The 15,708-nt window shown below is 42.6% G+C and overlaps 1 protein-coding gene across 7 annotated transcripts in view; it reads left to right on the forward strand.

Annotated features, from left to right (window-relative positions):
* Nucleotides 1-8,411, forward strand: part of THOC2 (THO complex subunit 2) — a 49,558-nt gene extending 41,147 nt beyond the window's left edge. For 4 of the 7 annotated variants that reach the window (XM_054641408.2, XM_054641411.2, XM_054641410.2 and 1 more), the window contains exons 34-39: nt 3,761-3,898; nt 4,247-4,316; nt 4,395-4,552; nt 5,173-5,249; nt 5,351-5,398; nt 7,550-8,411. In XM_054641408.2, the coding sequence (XP_054497383.1) occupies nt 3,761-3,898; nt 4,247-4,316; nt 4,395-4,552; nt 5,173-5,249; nt 5,351-5,378 (471 nt within the window). In that variant the 3' untranslated portion in view covers nt 5,379-5,398; nt 7,550-8,411. Of the gene's footprint in view, nt 1-3,760; nt 3,899-4,246; nt 4,317-4,394; nt 4,553-5,172; nt 5,250-5,350; nt 5,399-7,549 lie in introns of those variants that run through there. The other 3 variants (XR_008534997.2, XR_013184304.1, XR_008535000.2) reach the window with 1 other exon arrangement.
* Nucleotides 8,412-15,708: the final 7,297 nt, after the last annotated feature.

Raw genomic sequence — 15,708 nt, forward strand, 5'->3', positions numbered from 1 at the left:
CCTGAATTTACCTTTCTGTCAATATTTTGAAGAGATGTCATATGTCAGTGTCTCTTCTATTCCTCTCTAAAATTTTTGAATACACAGAAATGTCCTTATGATTAAGCCATTTGTTTGGCTGAAGAGCTAATGGAGTAGCTAAAAGAGTTCTTAGAATTGTTTGAGGGGTTTTGAATATACCAATTAAAGAACAGTAGTTAAAGAATATTTGACATGCCTCTGGAATATTGATACTCTTTCCCCTTACAACTGTGTTCATGTTCTAGTACTACAGTATTGTGTTTCTAAGCATTACAGACAGCCTCCTGAATTATCATCTCTACATATTTGCTTCCTGTAAATTCCCTTCAGTTTCATTATCTTAGGAGAAGGGAATGCTCTCAAGGGTTCATAGAATCAGAATCCCAAGTTGGAAGAGGCTTCAAGGCTCAGCTAGTCCAGGCTTTTTGGCAAAAACATGGTATAGGCAGGCTGGCCCAGCACCCTGTCTAGCCACATCTTCCAAGTGTCCAAGGTTGGGGAATCCATCACTTCCCTGAGGAAATACTCCAATGGCTGATTGTTCTTGGTGTGAAGTGTTTCCCTCTTGTGTCCAATTGGAATCTTCCCAGGAATAACTTGTATCCATTACCCATTATTTTTCCATGTTAAATGGCATCTCCCTTGGTAGCCACCCTTTAAATACTGGGACATGGTGCTAAGGTCTCCCCTAAACCTTCTCATGGCTGAGCAAACCCTGTTCATCCTGCCTTCCCTCTCAGGTCAGGCCTCCCAAGCCTGGGATGACCTTTGTGACCCTTCTCTGCACCATCTCCAGCCTGTCCACATCCTTCTTGTACAGCAGGGACCCAAACTGAGCAGGGTGTTCTGGGTGTGGCCTAACCAGACTGAGAATGTTGTATTTTAGACAGATTCTGTAACTATTTTGTTGCTCTTTTTAGAACTCAAGCACATTGTAACTGTGATACAGAACAGTCACAGGCACTGCACACCTGCTGATACATCAGGGGATGTGACAAATCTTCTAAAGTTGCTGTTACAGTCTTTGGTTACATAATAGGAACCAGAGTGTAACTAAACTGTGCAAAGGTTTATCCCCGGGAAAATGCTGACCATGTGGACTTTTTGGACACTTTTTGGGTTTACCTAGGATTACTTATATACACTTAATTTTAAAATGTGTTATGGATTTCCATATTCTGTATTTATACTGTTGTTTAGTTGTAGTTAGCTTTATGCAAAGTGTTCAGAACACTTTGTACATTTTAAGTCAAAATAGCTAAAATAGCTGTGATTCTTTAATGGACATTGCAGGTGGATTTTTTGTTTTTAATTGAATCTTTCCAATACCAACTGTATCTGATTATGGGGATAGTGTATATGGGAAACATCCTTTAGTCTTACCATGGATGAAACTACAGTGTGTGTAGATCGAATCTAGATACTTTCATAAATCATCAACGTATCTGGTATATGTAATTTTTCTTAATTAGAAAAGTATAGTATTTGTCTTGAGCTTACCTCTGCCTGAAAGGTGGTATATGGGAATCTGTAAAAGCTCACTTTTCCCTTCCTTACTGTATGAGTCAAGATTCAGTTGGTTAATTGAAATTTTGCTTATGTTTTCATTCCTTAAGCTAAAGTTTTATTTAAAAGTATTTATTTTACTTATTAGCACATTGATTTAATTAAGCAGGCAGTGGAACTGTTTGTAATCAAATTAACACCAAACAGCTTTATTTTTCTAGTTAATTTGAAAAGTTATGTTTTAGAACTAGCTGTAATGTGTTTGTGTAGACTTAGCTGGAAGTGTATTGCAGTTGTGTGACCTTTTAATGGATTTATTCTTTAAGTGTTTGGGAAACTGGGGGGGGTGTCCAACCCATTCCTTTCTTTTCTAAATGTTCTTTTCTAATCTTTCTCACTTAATGAACTAATCTTCACTCTTCAGTGCCGTCTAACAGACTTAAAGCAGTTCATGATAATGTTCCCTGTACATGGTGTAAGACAAGTTAAATGTTCTTTACTTCCATGTACTTATTTGGGGAAGGGATGGGATGTTCAGATGCCTGTAAGATTTATGAGTTCAGTTTCCACTAAAAGTTAAAAGTCTAGTGCTGTTGTCTGCTTACAGACTTTCTTTATTCCTGACTTTGCTCAGTTTCTGGAGCCAGACAATAAATACTGGTTTACACTGCAGGTTATAAAATGAATGGTGCCAGACTTGAGTTAGGGTTTGTTTGTTTTTTTTCTTGCTTTGGCATTTGTCCAAGTTACAAACTGCACCAAAGCACCCAAAATCTGACGTGTCATCAGCTGGCAGCAAGTTGATAAAGTCCTTCTGGTAAAGGAGATGGGGGTGGATGGATGTAGTTTTCCAAAACTCTGCATTGGAATGGTAGAGGAGCAGTGGAATCTGTCATGAACAGCCATGAGAACACAAGAAATGAATAGGAGAAAGCAGAGCCATGAGGTTCTTTTTTCCCCTGTGGAAAGCAGCTCTAGGAGACAACTGAATGGGGCTGTTTAGAGAAAACACATTTGCATGTCATTGTCAGCAAAGAAGAGAGCAGGAATAATTTACTTGTGGAATGGCATTGTAAGAAATTGAATAAGAAAAGAGGAGTGAGCGAAAAGCAAAAAGAAATACCTAGTGCAAGAAGTATTGAAGGTTCAGTCTGTTATAGGAGAATAAAATTCCAGTGAAATAAAGGGAAAGAGACCTAAATTTTGTCATTGTGACATTTAACATAGAATCACTAACATCAAGTTTTGGTAAGTTAAACATTTACTGAAACTGGAGAAGGATCCTTGGGATTACTTTAACTTTGAAAGTTGAAACACTGATTGGTTTGGTTCAAGTGTTATCTTGATTGTTTTAAACTAATCTTCCACTTCCCTCTTTATCCTTTTAAGTAGGGTATCTCTCTAAAAAGAAATACAGAGCATATTTTAGTAAAGATGTTTTTGTCCCCAAATAAAATTGTTAACTTGTGAAACTGGGGAAAGAATGAAGTATACTGATTTACATCTGTGTGCTGGTGTAACTTAAATACCAAGGGAAGTGGTTTTAATTTAAAATGTGCTCTTAATATTTTTATGTCTAACTATATAATTGTTTTGAAAAAGACACGTATAATTACTGTAATGTGTCCATATTTATAATAACAGATGTGCTGCCTGTTTTATGGAGCTTACCAGAATTGGTTAGAAGAGATAGTGGAATAACAATCTAGAACATATTAGAGAAATGAACAATTATTTTCTATGTTTAGCTGTTTTTTCTTATTTGAAGGTTAGAAATTAGATTAAAAGACGTTATTCAAAGTATTGTCTTAAATACTTTGTTGATAAAGATTATTCTTTAAAAATGAATTATAGCTTGTTTAAGCAGTTGATTCCATTCATTCCTCCTGGGCAAGACTGCAGGTGTTAATTTAGTCCAGTAACCTCCATATCCTGTTTCTTTAGCCCTGTGTCTGATTTGTGTTCTTGCATCCAACAGTCCTGGTGTTGTGTGTATTTAATATAAATGTTTCAGTTAAGAGGAAATATTCTTGAATTGAGTAAATTGTGTAAATAAGCTGTAGGTTAAATTATAGATTACTAGTTTGAACATGTCTTCAATCCCTCTGTTTTGTTAATAAAGTATTTATCTTTAATATTTGATCTAGGTCTGAGATGTTAGAATAAGACTTCTTTTTATTTACATGTCTAGGAATACATATTAATATTTGGTGATGTTGCCTTAATTTAACAGCACTACATAAACCACACTACTCCAACACTGTCCAAGAGTAAGGAGAGAGAAGTGGAGAAGAAAGATTTGGACAAGTCAAGGGAGAGATCCAGAGAGAGAGAGAAGAAAGATGAAAAGGACAGGAAAGATCGAAAAAGGGTTGGTGACATTTTTAATGAACTGGTTTAGACAGTTGGTTTGTCCTTGGAAAGCTTTCTGTTGCAAGCCCTTGCAGTAATAATTGGCTGTCCAGCCCATTTGAGCAGAAGTGATCTATATCAGAGGTGGCTTTTTTCTTCTGTTACTCTTTCAAGGGTTGGTTTGCAGTAACGTTTTCAAACCTCTGCTCCCTCCAAACTGATCTCCAGAAACTTCACACGAGATGTAACAGCTCAGTTACATTCTAAGTATTCAAAAATTAGTTCTCCAAAAGAAGAATACAAGCAGGTGCTAGTTCAGGAGTATGTTTTAGTCTGCTAACATCTGCATAATTGTATTTGGTGCCAGGATCATTCAAACAGTGACCGAGAGGTGCCCCAGGATTCAACTAAACGACGCAAAGAGGAAAATGGCACAAGTATGTATTTTCCTTCCTGTGTGAGTGTTTGTCAGGCTTTTACTTGTTGTGAATTACAACTTTGTGTTCTGTTTTTAGCTGGTTCTTCAAAACATAGCAAAAGTGAAAGTCCTTCTGATTCCCCTCGCTTAAATGAAAAAGAGAAGGAGAAAAACAAATCAAAGTCTTCAGGAAAAGAGAAAGGTGATTCAATCAAGGCAGAAAAGATGGAGAAGAGCTCCTCTGGTAGCAAAAAGGTAAAATAACCTCTTCTCTTGTTTATTTGTTGTTGTTGCTCACAGAACAAGCTGGTATTTTTTTCCTAAAACTTATTGCTGCTTTATAGCCTAAATTTAAAAGATGCACTGCGAATGTGTAAGAAAACGCTTCTGAAACTTCTGGGATCTTGTGGTTTTAAATATCTCAGCAGTCACTTCCTGCAGGAGCAGGATGGTTTGGAGGACTAGTTCATTTTGGCAGTAGCCAGGAAAATTCAGAACTTAGAGGTTCTGAATAATCTAAAATATTTGCAGACTGCTCTTAACTTACATATAAACTAGCCTGTAATTCAGATTTCCACATGCATGTGTCAGCACAGCTTCTTTTGGTGAAAGCAAGTGTGTTGCAGTTATATTTGTATTCACCAAACTGTGGTTCCCACCTGCAGCTCTGCTGCTGGCACTAACCAGGGAACTGGATAAGAAAGATGAAATAATCTCAGAAATCAGAGAAGTTCAGTACTGTCATTTTGAGTGATTGTTTTGTGTTTTTTTTTTTTTAGCTGTGTTCAGTTATAATGTTAAATGTTACAGTCTTCCTAAATGTCCTGTACAATGGGTACCATAATAAGCTATTTTCCATATGTGTATTTTTAAAGGAATCAAGACATGATAAAGAAAAAACAGAGAAGAAAGAAAAGCGGGACAGTACTGGGGGGAAAGAAGAAAAGAAACAATATCCTTTTAAACATTGATATTTCAGAAAATTTCTGCAAATGAGCTTCCTTTTATTATATGTAGCACAATACATATTTTTTTCCTTAACAACGAATTTACTCATAAATCTTCAGACAAGCATAGATAATGAAGATTCTTTCAGGAAAGGTAAAAATGTTTGTTATTTAATTTCTTTGATTTGGTATCTCCCATGGGCCCTATTGACTGGTAATGGATATACAGACAAAACAGCCCTAAAATCAGCCAGGATGGTTGGGTGGTGTTTTGGGGGGTTTTTGGTTGTGTTGTGGGGATTTTTTTTTTTTTGATTGATGGTATTTCATTATTTGGGGATTTTTGTGGGTATGGGTGGTTTTAGCTTGGGTTTTTAAAATAGTATTATTATTTATATTTTTAAAATATTATTAGTATTTTAAATTTTTATTACTGCTTGAGGAGAAAAATATTTCCCTGTCATCATCACAGAGATGATATAGATGCTCAGATTATTTTGTTTTTTTGGAAAAAGAAGAGGCAGAGGATGTGGTGTGTCAGCAGTGGTTGGTGGAGTTGCATCTTTGTTGCTTTTTCTAACAAAAGTTACCATACAAAAGCAGAGGTGGATTTATGTAATTCTGATAATCTGTGTGTTACTTAGCAAAATCTTGCCTAATATGTAGCAAACTCAAGTTTTGTATCTTCATCTTGCTTCAACAAAAGCAGTAGCTTTTAAACCACAATGCTGCATGGTGCAGTTGGTCAGCTCATTGTCTCTGCGTAATCTTTTATCTGGTCTGATCTGAGGAACAGGATAAAGGAAAACTCTGGCATGGAAACATGGACTATTTAGAGAAAGAAAAGGAACTTTGGAGTATTTTGAGTAACCCTTATTCAGACTGGATCTTCTGGAAAAATCAATTTTCTTTGTAGTTGATGTGGCTCTGAGTGGTTGGGGCTTTTTTCAGACCTGTGGAGCTATGTGGACACTTAAGTTTTGTATTATGGTTATGAGGGTAGGCATTTTTTCTCTTCTACATTGAACCATTTTAAGAGTTTTAAAGTGTTCTGTTTTCAGCTATTTGGGAAGGAAAGTGTCCCAGAGAACTTAAATTAGTTCACCTGATTTATCCAACTTCTGTCACAGACTGCTATTAATCTTTATACATAAGGCAGTGTACAATTTTACACTTTAAGGAAAAGAAAAAAAGAAAAAAAAATTTTTTGAATGTCTGAGAAAAGTCTCCACTCCTGGATTGTGACCTCAGAGCAAAGGGGGCTTATTTGAAAAAGGATCTTGTGTTCCATTTGGTGTCAGGGCTCATTCAGCCATGGCAGTTGAGGGCACCTAAGTGAGGGGGTTTGGGTAACAAAGTTTGTGCTGATACCAGATGCTCTTTGGTGGTAAAAAGATGGGAGTTCAGGTCATTGCTTCTTAGTACAATTTCTTTTTATCTGCTTGAAATAATGGAAGATATTTCTGTGAATATTTTCTAAACTGAAAATTATGAGCATTCTCTGGGAAGAATTTGCTGGAATTTTCATGGCTCTTTTTCCTTCATAGCTGTTATTGTCTGATCACTATAGAGGAATCCCACCTTGTTCCCTATTCTTTTAAATGCTGCTTTGGAGCAGAAGGAAAAAGGCAGTCTTGGTAAATGAAGTTCACTACTGAGCACTTATAGCTTCTTTAATAATAAAATATGAAGTTTTGTCTTGACTAGCAATTCAATACAGAGTGAGGATTTAAGGATATAAAGTCATTAGTTAAAAAAGCACAACTATGTTCTTCTGAGTGTAAATAACAAGTGCTCAGGTAAATGTCAGTTGTACTGTGGAATTCACATCCAGCTGTGTAATGGGCTGGAGCTTCTGGCCTGGAACACTGACAGCACCCACTGTGTGCATAGTGCAGTATGAAAAAGTGCTTTGTATAGCAGCACAGTTGTGGAATCTCATCCTGTGCTCCTGCTAAATCTTTGATATCGTTCTCCTTAATGTACAGTGTCTGATTGGCTGCATTTATTTCTTGCCTAATTTAGAGATAGTAAGATTTTGAGGGGGTTGCACTTCTGAAGGAGTTTCTACCCTCACAAGTGACTACTTGTTTGCTATTTGTATGTTTAAATTAGCATTTCACTACTTACAGGGCAGTGTTCACAGTAATGTACTTCTTGCTGTGGAATGAGCTACAGTTAGGGAATGATAAAAATAGTTTTATTCCCCCCTCATTCTTTGAGTTGTGAATGGAATAAAATGTAAAGTTGTGAGATCAGTGTTCATTTGAACATCTAATTCTAATTATGTACACCTTTGTTGCAGGTGACATTGAAATGGGAAGATATCCAGCTGTGACCAGAAATGTATTTTCCAGACTATAGATTGCACAGAAAATTGTGAATGAAGAGGACCCATCTGCATCTCCTTAAATTATTCAGTTCTCTGCTTTATTTCCCCATGCTAAGGACTTAATTGTTAAGTTGTACATTACTGTATTTTTAACTTGTTGCTTAGTTTCTTATACATTTATTTTCAGTACCTGGCTGAAAGTGTTACCTATTCCATATTTTAGCACAATGTGCTGCAAACAAACAGTTGCCATAGTGCAAATGAGGTTTCATGTGTACATAGTTCCACTTTAGTTTGTCGAAAATACTGCCTGAGTGTAGTAATTCTTTCAATTTGAAATTGCATTCTTTTAGATGTTTGAAAACCACAAATAAACAGTTATTGAACCTTTTTGGATTTACCTCATTTAAACTCAGTTTTTATTTATTACTTGGCCTGTTTTTAATATCGGTAACTAAAAAAAAACAAAGTTAAGTGGGAGCACTGTTTTCATGCAATGTTTAGGGAATATTTGTATATTGTGTATAACGTTGACTTGTTTAAAAAAACAATGAATGAACCCTGTCCCATCCCAATCTAAACCTGTGCTCAGTTGTCCCTTGTCACACCTTTTGTTTGTCATGTTGTTTTTAGATTGATTGGAAATGCTCTCTTCAAAACTGAAATAAATTAAGTTTCAGTTACAGCTACAGGAGCTTTGTATTGCTGAACTTTAGTCTGAAAATTTCACAATGACATTTTTAAAAAAAGAAAAAAAAGAATTTTTTTATCTGCTAAATTCTACCAGTGTAACCTTTTTTCTAAATAAACAATAGTTTTCTCAATGGGTCGTAAATCATTCTCTGTGTGGTCACTTTATTACTTCTCTGACTATGAAAATTGGATGTTAGTTGGAATCAGGGCGGGGATGGTTCCTGTCCCTCTGTCCCTGCCCTTTTTTAGATGCCAGGGGCTGGTTGTGGACTGTGGTGCCTGCTGTGAAGTGACAGATGTGCTGCCCTTCTCCACTGGTTTCCAGGAGCTCTGGGTTTGCCTTCCTGCATTCAGCCAAGTTTACACCTTTCTTTTGAGCCGTTTGTCCATTGTCCAAATGCCATTAAAATCTCATTTTTCTATCAAATATTGATACTATTAAACATAGGGACTTGTCTCTTGAATATTTTGGGGTTTTGGTTTGTTGTGGTGTTGGTGGGATTTTAATACAGTATAAAGGGAATTTTGATCAAAAGTTGAGCATCCCTGCTGCTGTATTCTTTCATTAATCTGAGATTTGGAACAGATGCATGTTCTCTTGATGCGTGTATTTGAAATACTAAATATTAAGAAATTGTAGTGCTTATAGACTTGGTTAGTAAAACTCTCCTGGTTATCTTTGTTCTGATTACTGAGTGAATCATAGAAGATTGCAAATCCTGGCCCTGCAGTGGAAGAAGGACACAGACAAATTGGGAAGAGAATTGGGTAAGAGTTATCCAGCTAATTGGAGGTGAGAAATAATTAAAGAACTAAAAAGAAGAGTAACTAAGCTAAATACTCAGGTCCTTTTAATTACCTCATTGGGGCAGTCTGAAATTAAACACTTCTATCAAAGTCACTCCAGTCCCTGGGCTTTACTGAGATGTGAATGAGGTGGGGCCTTGGGCAGGGCTGCAGGGACAAAGGAAGTCAGCGAGGGGCTCCCTGAATGCCGTGTGATCTCTGAAGATCAGGAGCCCACCTGTGATCCCAGACACTGCCAGGGAAACGGGACCAGTGATTCTGAATGCAGCTTGGAGGAATCCTGGCAGGAGGATTTTGGTGCCGCGGGCACGGCGGGAGCAGCGCGGGGTTCCCACATCCCTGAAGCAGCAGGGGGAGGAGAAAGGGTGTGGGATGTTACACTGACCTGTCGTGGGTCTGGCCAGTGCCCTCAAAAGAGAAGGATTAATTTTTTTTTCTGTGGCTGGGATAACTTGGATGTGCTTTGCAATGTCCTGATTTCCTGAGAGGGGGCACAGGAACAGTTTCTGGCCGAGTTCATGCCTGCTGGGAGGGTTTTCTCTCCCAAATACATTGCGAAGACAGCTGATCCTTCTGATCCTTCTTCCTTTTGTGGGTCTCTGCAGGGACTCAGGTGCATTTGTGGAGACAGCAGTGAGGGTTTGGTGATGGGAGTTGTATACAGAGTACAGGCGTGGGGAATCAGTGAGGGCTGGAGAAGGCACAGAGCTGGCTGGGTTGTGTGGCTGTGCAGGCCACTGGCACGCCCATTGACTTGGTGCCCAGGTGGCTGAGAATGCCAAGGACATCCTGGCCTTTATCAAGGAGTGTGGCCAGCAGAACCAGGCACTGACCATCCTGTGCTGGGGAGGCCACACCTCAAATCCTGTGTCCAGCTCTGGGCCTCCCATGGCTGAAGTGCTCTCACTGAAGTGCTGGAGCCTGTCCAGAGAAGGGCAACAGAGCTGGGGAAAGGTCTGGGGGAAGGGTCTGAGGAGAAACAGCTGAGGGAGCTGGGATGTTCAGAAAGCTGGAGAAAATGGGGCTTGGAGTCAACTTTCTATCTCTCCCTGGAAGGAGATTGTTGCCGGCTGGGGTCAGTCTGCTCTCCCCGGCAACAAGCAACAGAACAAGAGGAAACAGCCTCAAGTTGCTCCAGGGGAGGTTTAGATTGGCTACCAGGGAAAGCTTCTGCCCTGAAAGGTTGATCAGGCATTGGAATAGGCTGCCCAGGGCAGCGGTGAAGCCACCATCCCTGGAAGTGTTCAAAAGAGGTGTGAACGTGACACTTAGGGCCGGGTATTAGTGGTGATCACGGCAGCGCTGGGTTAAGGGTTGAACTCAATGGTAAATCCTTCCCAGCCTAAATGTTTTTATGATTTGAGAGGATTGTGGGGAAGAACAGACAGAGCTGGGAAGGTGGGCAAGCAGCCCTCCCCTGGTCCTGGCCCATGGTCCTGCGGGAAAATCTGGTACCCAGGATCCATTAATTAGGCTCTAATGTGATGTTCTAATTGCTCTGTATAATCTGCAGCATATGTGATAGGTCACTGCTTCAGCAATTTCATAAAAAGGTGTTTTCCCTCAACACTGGCAAACGTCCCTTGTTTAAAGGTCAGGGGAATATTAAATAAACACCATTTATATTTATTTGCCTCGGATCAAATCACGGCTCTTACATTAATTTTGGAGGATTTTTTGGGCAATTAGACTGCTCAGGCCATATTTGGAAATCAAATGCAATATTTATCGAAAGGCTTGGGATGACATTCAGAGCCAGCTTCAGCAGAGAGCAGGGGCAGGAGGACGCTCGGCGGGCGGCTGCCGCTGCATGTCAGTGTTGCACCGAGCACGGCAGAGCGAGCCCGCCCCTCCCTCCCCAATCCGCGGCGCTACGGAGCTGCAGGACGCTCTGGGTTCCATGGGACCATGGAGATCACCCCGTTCCAACCCTCTGCCGTGGTGGGGATGCCGTCCCTGGACCAGGCTGCTCCGAGACCCGAATGCTTCCAGGGGTGGGGCAGCCGCGGCTTTTCTGGGCAGCCTGTGCCAGCGCCTCAGCACCGTCACAGGGAAGAATTTTCCCCACATATTCAACCTAAGCCTACCCTCTTTCAATTTAAAGCCACTGCCCCTTGTCCTATCACTCCATGACTTGTAAAAAGTCCTTCTGCAGCTCTTTTGTAGTCCCTTTAGACTGGAAGGTGCTCTGAGGTCCCACCAGTGCCTTCTCTTCTGTGGGCAGAACAGTCCCAGCTCTGGGGCTGTTTCCAGAGGAGAGTGGCTCCAGTCCCCTGAGTTTCTTTGTGGCCCCTCTGGACTCACTCCAGCAGGTCCATGTCCCTGTGTTGTGACCTCCAAAGCTGGACACTGCTCCCGGTGGGATCTCAGAAGAGCAGAGTAGAGAGAGTACAATAATCTGCCTCGACCTGCTGGCCATGGTTCTTGTGATGCTGCCCAGGATGGTGTTCTGGGCTGTAAGTGAATATAAGTAAGTTATCCCACAGTTATCCCCTTTCCCACACTGCCCTTGATGCCCCCCTCTGGCCCTGCAGGAGGCACCAAGCCCTTGTCCCCTGTCCCTGCTCTCGTGGCCCTGCCCCAAACCTGCCCACACCAACTGGCCCAGGGCCCAGGCCCTGCTCTGCCACACTCTGCTCTGCTCCTGCATTCCTTTAATCAATGTCGGGTGTTCCATCACACCCTTCCCTACTTGTTACAGCATATCAAGCATCTGCCACATGCTCATTAATTGGTCAATTACTTTATTTATGTGCTAAACATTATCTAAAGCACCAGTCATTACCAGCATCGTGGCTTTGGTTTGTATTGTATATTTTTTACAGGCTTTAAGTGATTTAACTTCTTCTTGCCATGAGGGCTGGGGTGCGTGCCTGTACCTCTGTTAACCCTTTGTGGTCCAGTCACCAGCTCAGAGCCATTCCTGAGCCCTGTGCTTGTCCCCACTCTGAGAGGGCAGGTCAGTAATCACTGCCAAATTTCCCAGCCCTTCCTCAGAGCCATTTCTCTTTGGATTTACCTTGTTTTCTACTGCTGCCTTCAACTCCTCCCTGCCTGAAATTAGGATGCAGTAAGAAAACCCTGAAATCACAAAATACAGATGATAGAAGAATCCCCCATAACCATCTGCTGGGGCAGGCCAGCTGCCACCACACATCCTGGCTTTGATCTGCTGCTACAAATCAGCTCTGGGTTCACCCTGAGGTCTCAGCTCTGCCTGTTAGCTTGGAGGTGCCAACAGCCTTCTCACCAGTGGGAAATGGCTGCAGAGCAGGATCTTGTCCTCTTGCTCTGCTGTAAGATGTGCTGTCATTCTCCAAATGCCATGATGGCATAAATTATTAAAGGCTATAACACTTCAGTGATAGAAACAGCAATAAATAAACACTTGGTGTGTGCACTAAGGCTTTGTTATCCTGCCCTTGGTGTCAGCCCATGGAGGCACCACAATCCAGCACATCAGTCAGCCACTGCCATGGTGTCCAGCTCTGCAGGAGCTTCCAGTGACTCTCCCAGCTGCACCAGGGAAGGGCAGAGGTTTTATTGCTGCACTGGCTGGAGGGTGTGTGGTGTGTGTGGCAGCTCCTGTGCTCACACTACTCTCTGGGTGCTGCTCCTTGCCTGGTGGGGCAGCTGCTGCCTGTGCCTGCACCCAGGGCAAGCTGGAAACCATTTCTGTCAATGCTGGTGCAGTGATGGTGCCATAGTACAAACCACCCTCAGTAATTTCTCTGTTGGTAACTGATGAAATAAAGACAAGAAAGCCCAAGCACAGAGTCAGAGCAGGACTGGGATGTTGATGGGCAGATTTTGGTCAAACCTGCCTCTCACAGGGCACACATAAGAGGAGTGTCCCAGTCGTGGTGCTGGGGCTGCAGCCTGGGGCTCCTGGGCAGGGACAGATGCAGCAGGGGGTGCCCTGGCCCCACTGGGGTTGTCCCATGGTGTAATTCCAGCCTGGGCCCTTCCTGTGCTGCAGGAACAGGGTGCAGCTGCTGCTGCTGGGGACACTGTGCTCCCTGATACCAGTTTCAGATGTATTATATTCTTAGTAAATGCTACTATGAAATTTATAATATCCATGCAAATATTATCTCTGTACTTAAATTCTTTAGGTTAATTGAATAGAGCTATCATTATCCAGATCTTGTTTATGTATTGCTGCCTGCAAAATAGAGCCCATTTTCCAGACTGAAATGATGAATATGGGCACCAAAGACATTTTGTAATTTAATTGCAATACCCATGACATAATATTATTTTAATAACCATAAAGAACAATTGTTTTTGAAAAAATAAATGTTACAGTGCTTTGCACAAAACCTTTGAAGGAAAAACTATGCCACAATGATAAAGTATTTATTTTATTTTGTTAGGTGTGGTGTGCCATGGGAAAGAGCTGCTATTGGTTTGGAGTTTTAGGCTCAAACCTGAGCACTGTTGAGGTCCTTTTGCTGCCACTGATGGCTCTTGCAATTTGAAGCTTTACTCTGAATTTTTCCTTGTATTATTAGGCCTGTAGAAGTCTAGAACAAGGTCATGCTGGGGTGTGCTGCAGCCCAGCATTCCAGGGGTGCCATGCAGCCCTGCTGCCATTGCTGCGGTCTGTGTAGCAGCCAGGTTTTGGCCCAAAGTGCACTGCCCTTGTGGCCCAGGGAGGCTCCAGATCAGAGCATCTCCTGCCTCTCATTGAGTGGCCACAGACCCATGTGAGGCCATCCCCCAGCCCATCCCAGCTGGCCGGGCTCTCCCAGCTCATTGGGTGCAGCTGTGCCACTTTGCCACAGCCCTAACTGCCCTGTTTCACCTGACACACATTTATTAGAAAAACTTAACACCCCTGCTAGGGCAGCAGGGCAGTGACTGCTCACTCAGGGCAGGGCTGGCATCAGCCTGGCCCTGGCCTTTGGCTGGGCACACAGAGCCCTGCTTGCAGACACATTTTGGCAGCTCTGGGGGAAGGCAGCACAACTCACCCCCATGGCTGGTGCAGGGCTGTGTGTGGCTGTCAGGCAGCAGGGAGTGGGTCAAGACAGCTCTCTAGAAAAATGCAATCTGCTTATGTTGGCCTCGATGTTAAGCATGAAATGAAAGCTGAAGGACAGAACAATATTTTTTCCATGCCTCCCTGTGTTTATTGTGTGAGCACTTCACACATAAATAGGCTCATTCAGAGGGGCCTCCCTGTGCCCTGTGGGAAGTGAGGTCCCACATGGAGCCCAGTGTGCTCAGCACAGCACACAGCACACTGTTATCCTGCTTACACCCAGGACAGCCTGGCACCTTCATCCTTGCAGGGTGGTTTAGGGTTGAATGATTGTTGTTTATTGCTCTGATTTACTCATTGCTTATTCCTGAGCTTACCTGCAGTTGCTGAAGCCTTGGCTGAAGACCCAGGGTGGGCTCAGCACACGTCCCCCCCTGCACTCATGTACAATGAGCTCCAGTGGCAGCTCCACAGGGATTGGGTTCACAGTTGGGGCCCACTGCCAGGCACCAGGTGCTGTTCTGGGAAAGGTACCAGTGATTGCCAGTACATTTTTCCTGTTTCCCTTGCAGCCAGAGGCAGGGCCACAGGGACACTCCAGGCATCTCCTGTTTTGCAGGGTGTGTTTTGGCCAGCAGATACCAAACCACCCAGGTCCATGCCCACCTGCTCTGCAGCAGTGCTACTGCCCAAGACCTCCACTGAGGGAATTTTTATTTTTCAGAGGCTGATATTCTCATCCCCAGCTATCCAAGAGAAGCCTGGTGCTGCTCCAGCCCAGCCCCAGAGGCCCTGGGTGCTGACAGCAGTGTCACCCTCAGTGGTCCCTGGAGGGAGCCCAGGGACCTGTTCCTGATGGGGACCATGTGGGTGCTGTGGGCAGGGGTAGCCCCACAGAGGTGCTGGGGTGTGGTTTGGGTACACCCCAGTTCATAGTTTGGGGTGACTTGGAAAAACTACACTGTGGGTGAAGCAAACTTAATAAATTAGAGCTGGGATTAGCTGCAATGTTGGGTGAAAGGATTGTTTTTTCCTTAAAGAAGCATTGCTGAAAAGCTGGGAATTGCAGGAAAATACATTTGTGTAGAGAATACTTGGGGAATTTATTTACCCACATTTCTGACCACTGCAGTGGCAGGACAGAGCCTCTCCCACCCTGGGTGCAGCCCTGAGGCTTCTCCCCTGCTCCTCACAGGGTGCTCCTTGCATCTTGCAGGATCAACCAGTTTCCATCATCAAGAAAATTAAAAATTGGTTGGTTTGCAGGTTACCAAACCAGGAATACCCAGCAGCATCCTCAGTTCAGTGTGGGGGCCCCTGAACTGCCAGGCTGGAAAGGCTTTGAGAAACCTGGTCTAGAGAAAGGGTTCCTGCCCATGGTGGGGCTGCTGGAACTGGGTGATCCTTCCAACCCAAAGCTTTCCAAAGTTCTGTGGTAAACATCTGAGGAGCATCCCAGGCTGGACGAAGGGAGCACAGGAGGGAAGGGCTCTTTCTCCTCTGAAGAAAAGAGAAGCAAGCTCTTTAATTTTTTTCTTTACAGTTTTATTTACAAAATGTATTAAAACTCTTTGTACAACACCTCATCAAAATGAGGCTCAGTAATTGATGTCCACACATGCAGTTTATGCTTTTACAGCCATTA

Source organism: Agelaius phoeniceus, chromosome 14 (genome assembly GCF_051311805.1).
Source record: "Agelaius phoeniceus isolate bAgePho1 chromosome 14, bAgePho1.hap1, whole genome shotgun sequence".
NCBI lineage: Eukaryota > Metazoa > Chordata > Aves > Passeriformes > Icteridae > Agelaius > Agelaius phoeniceus.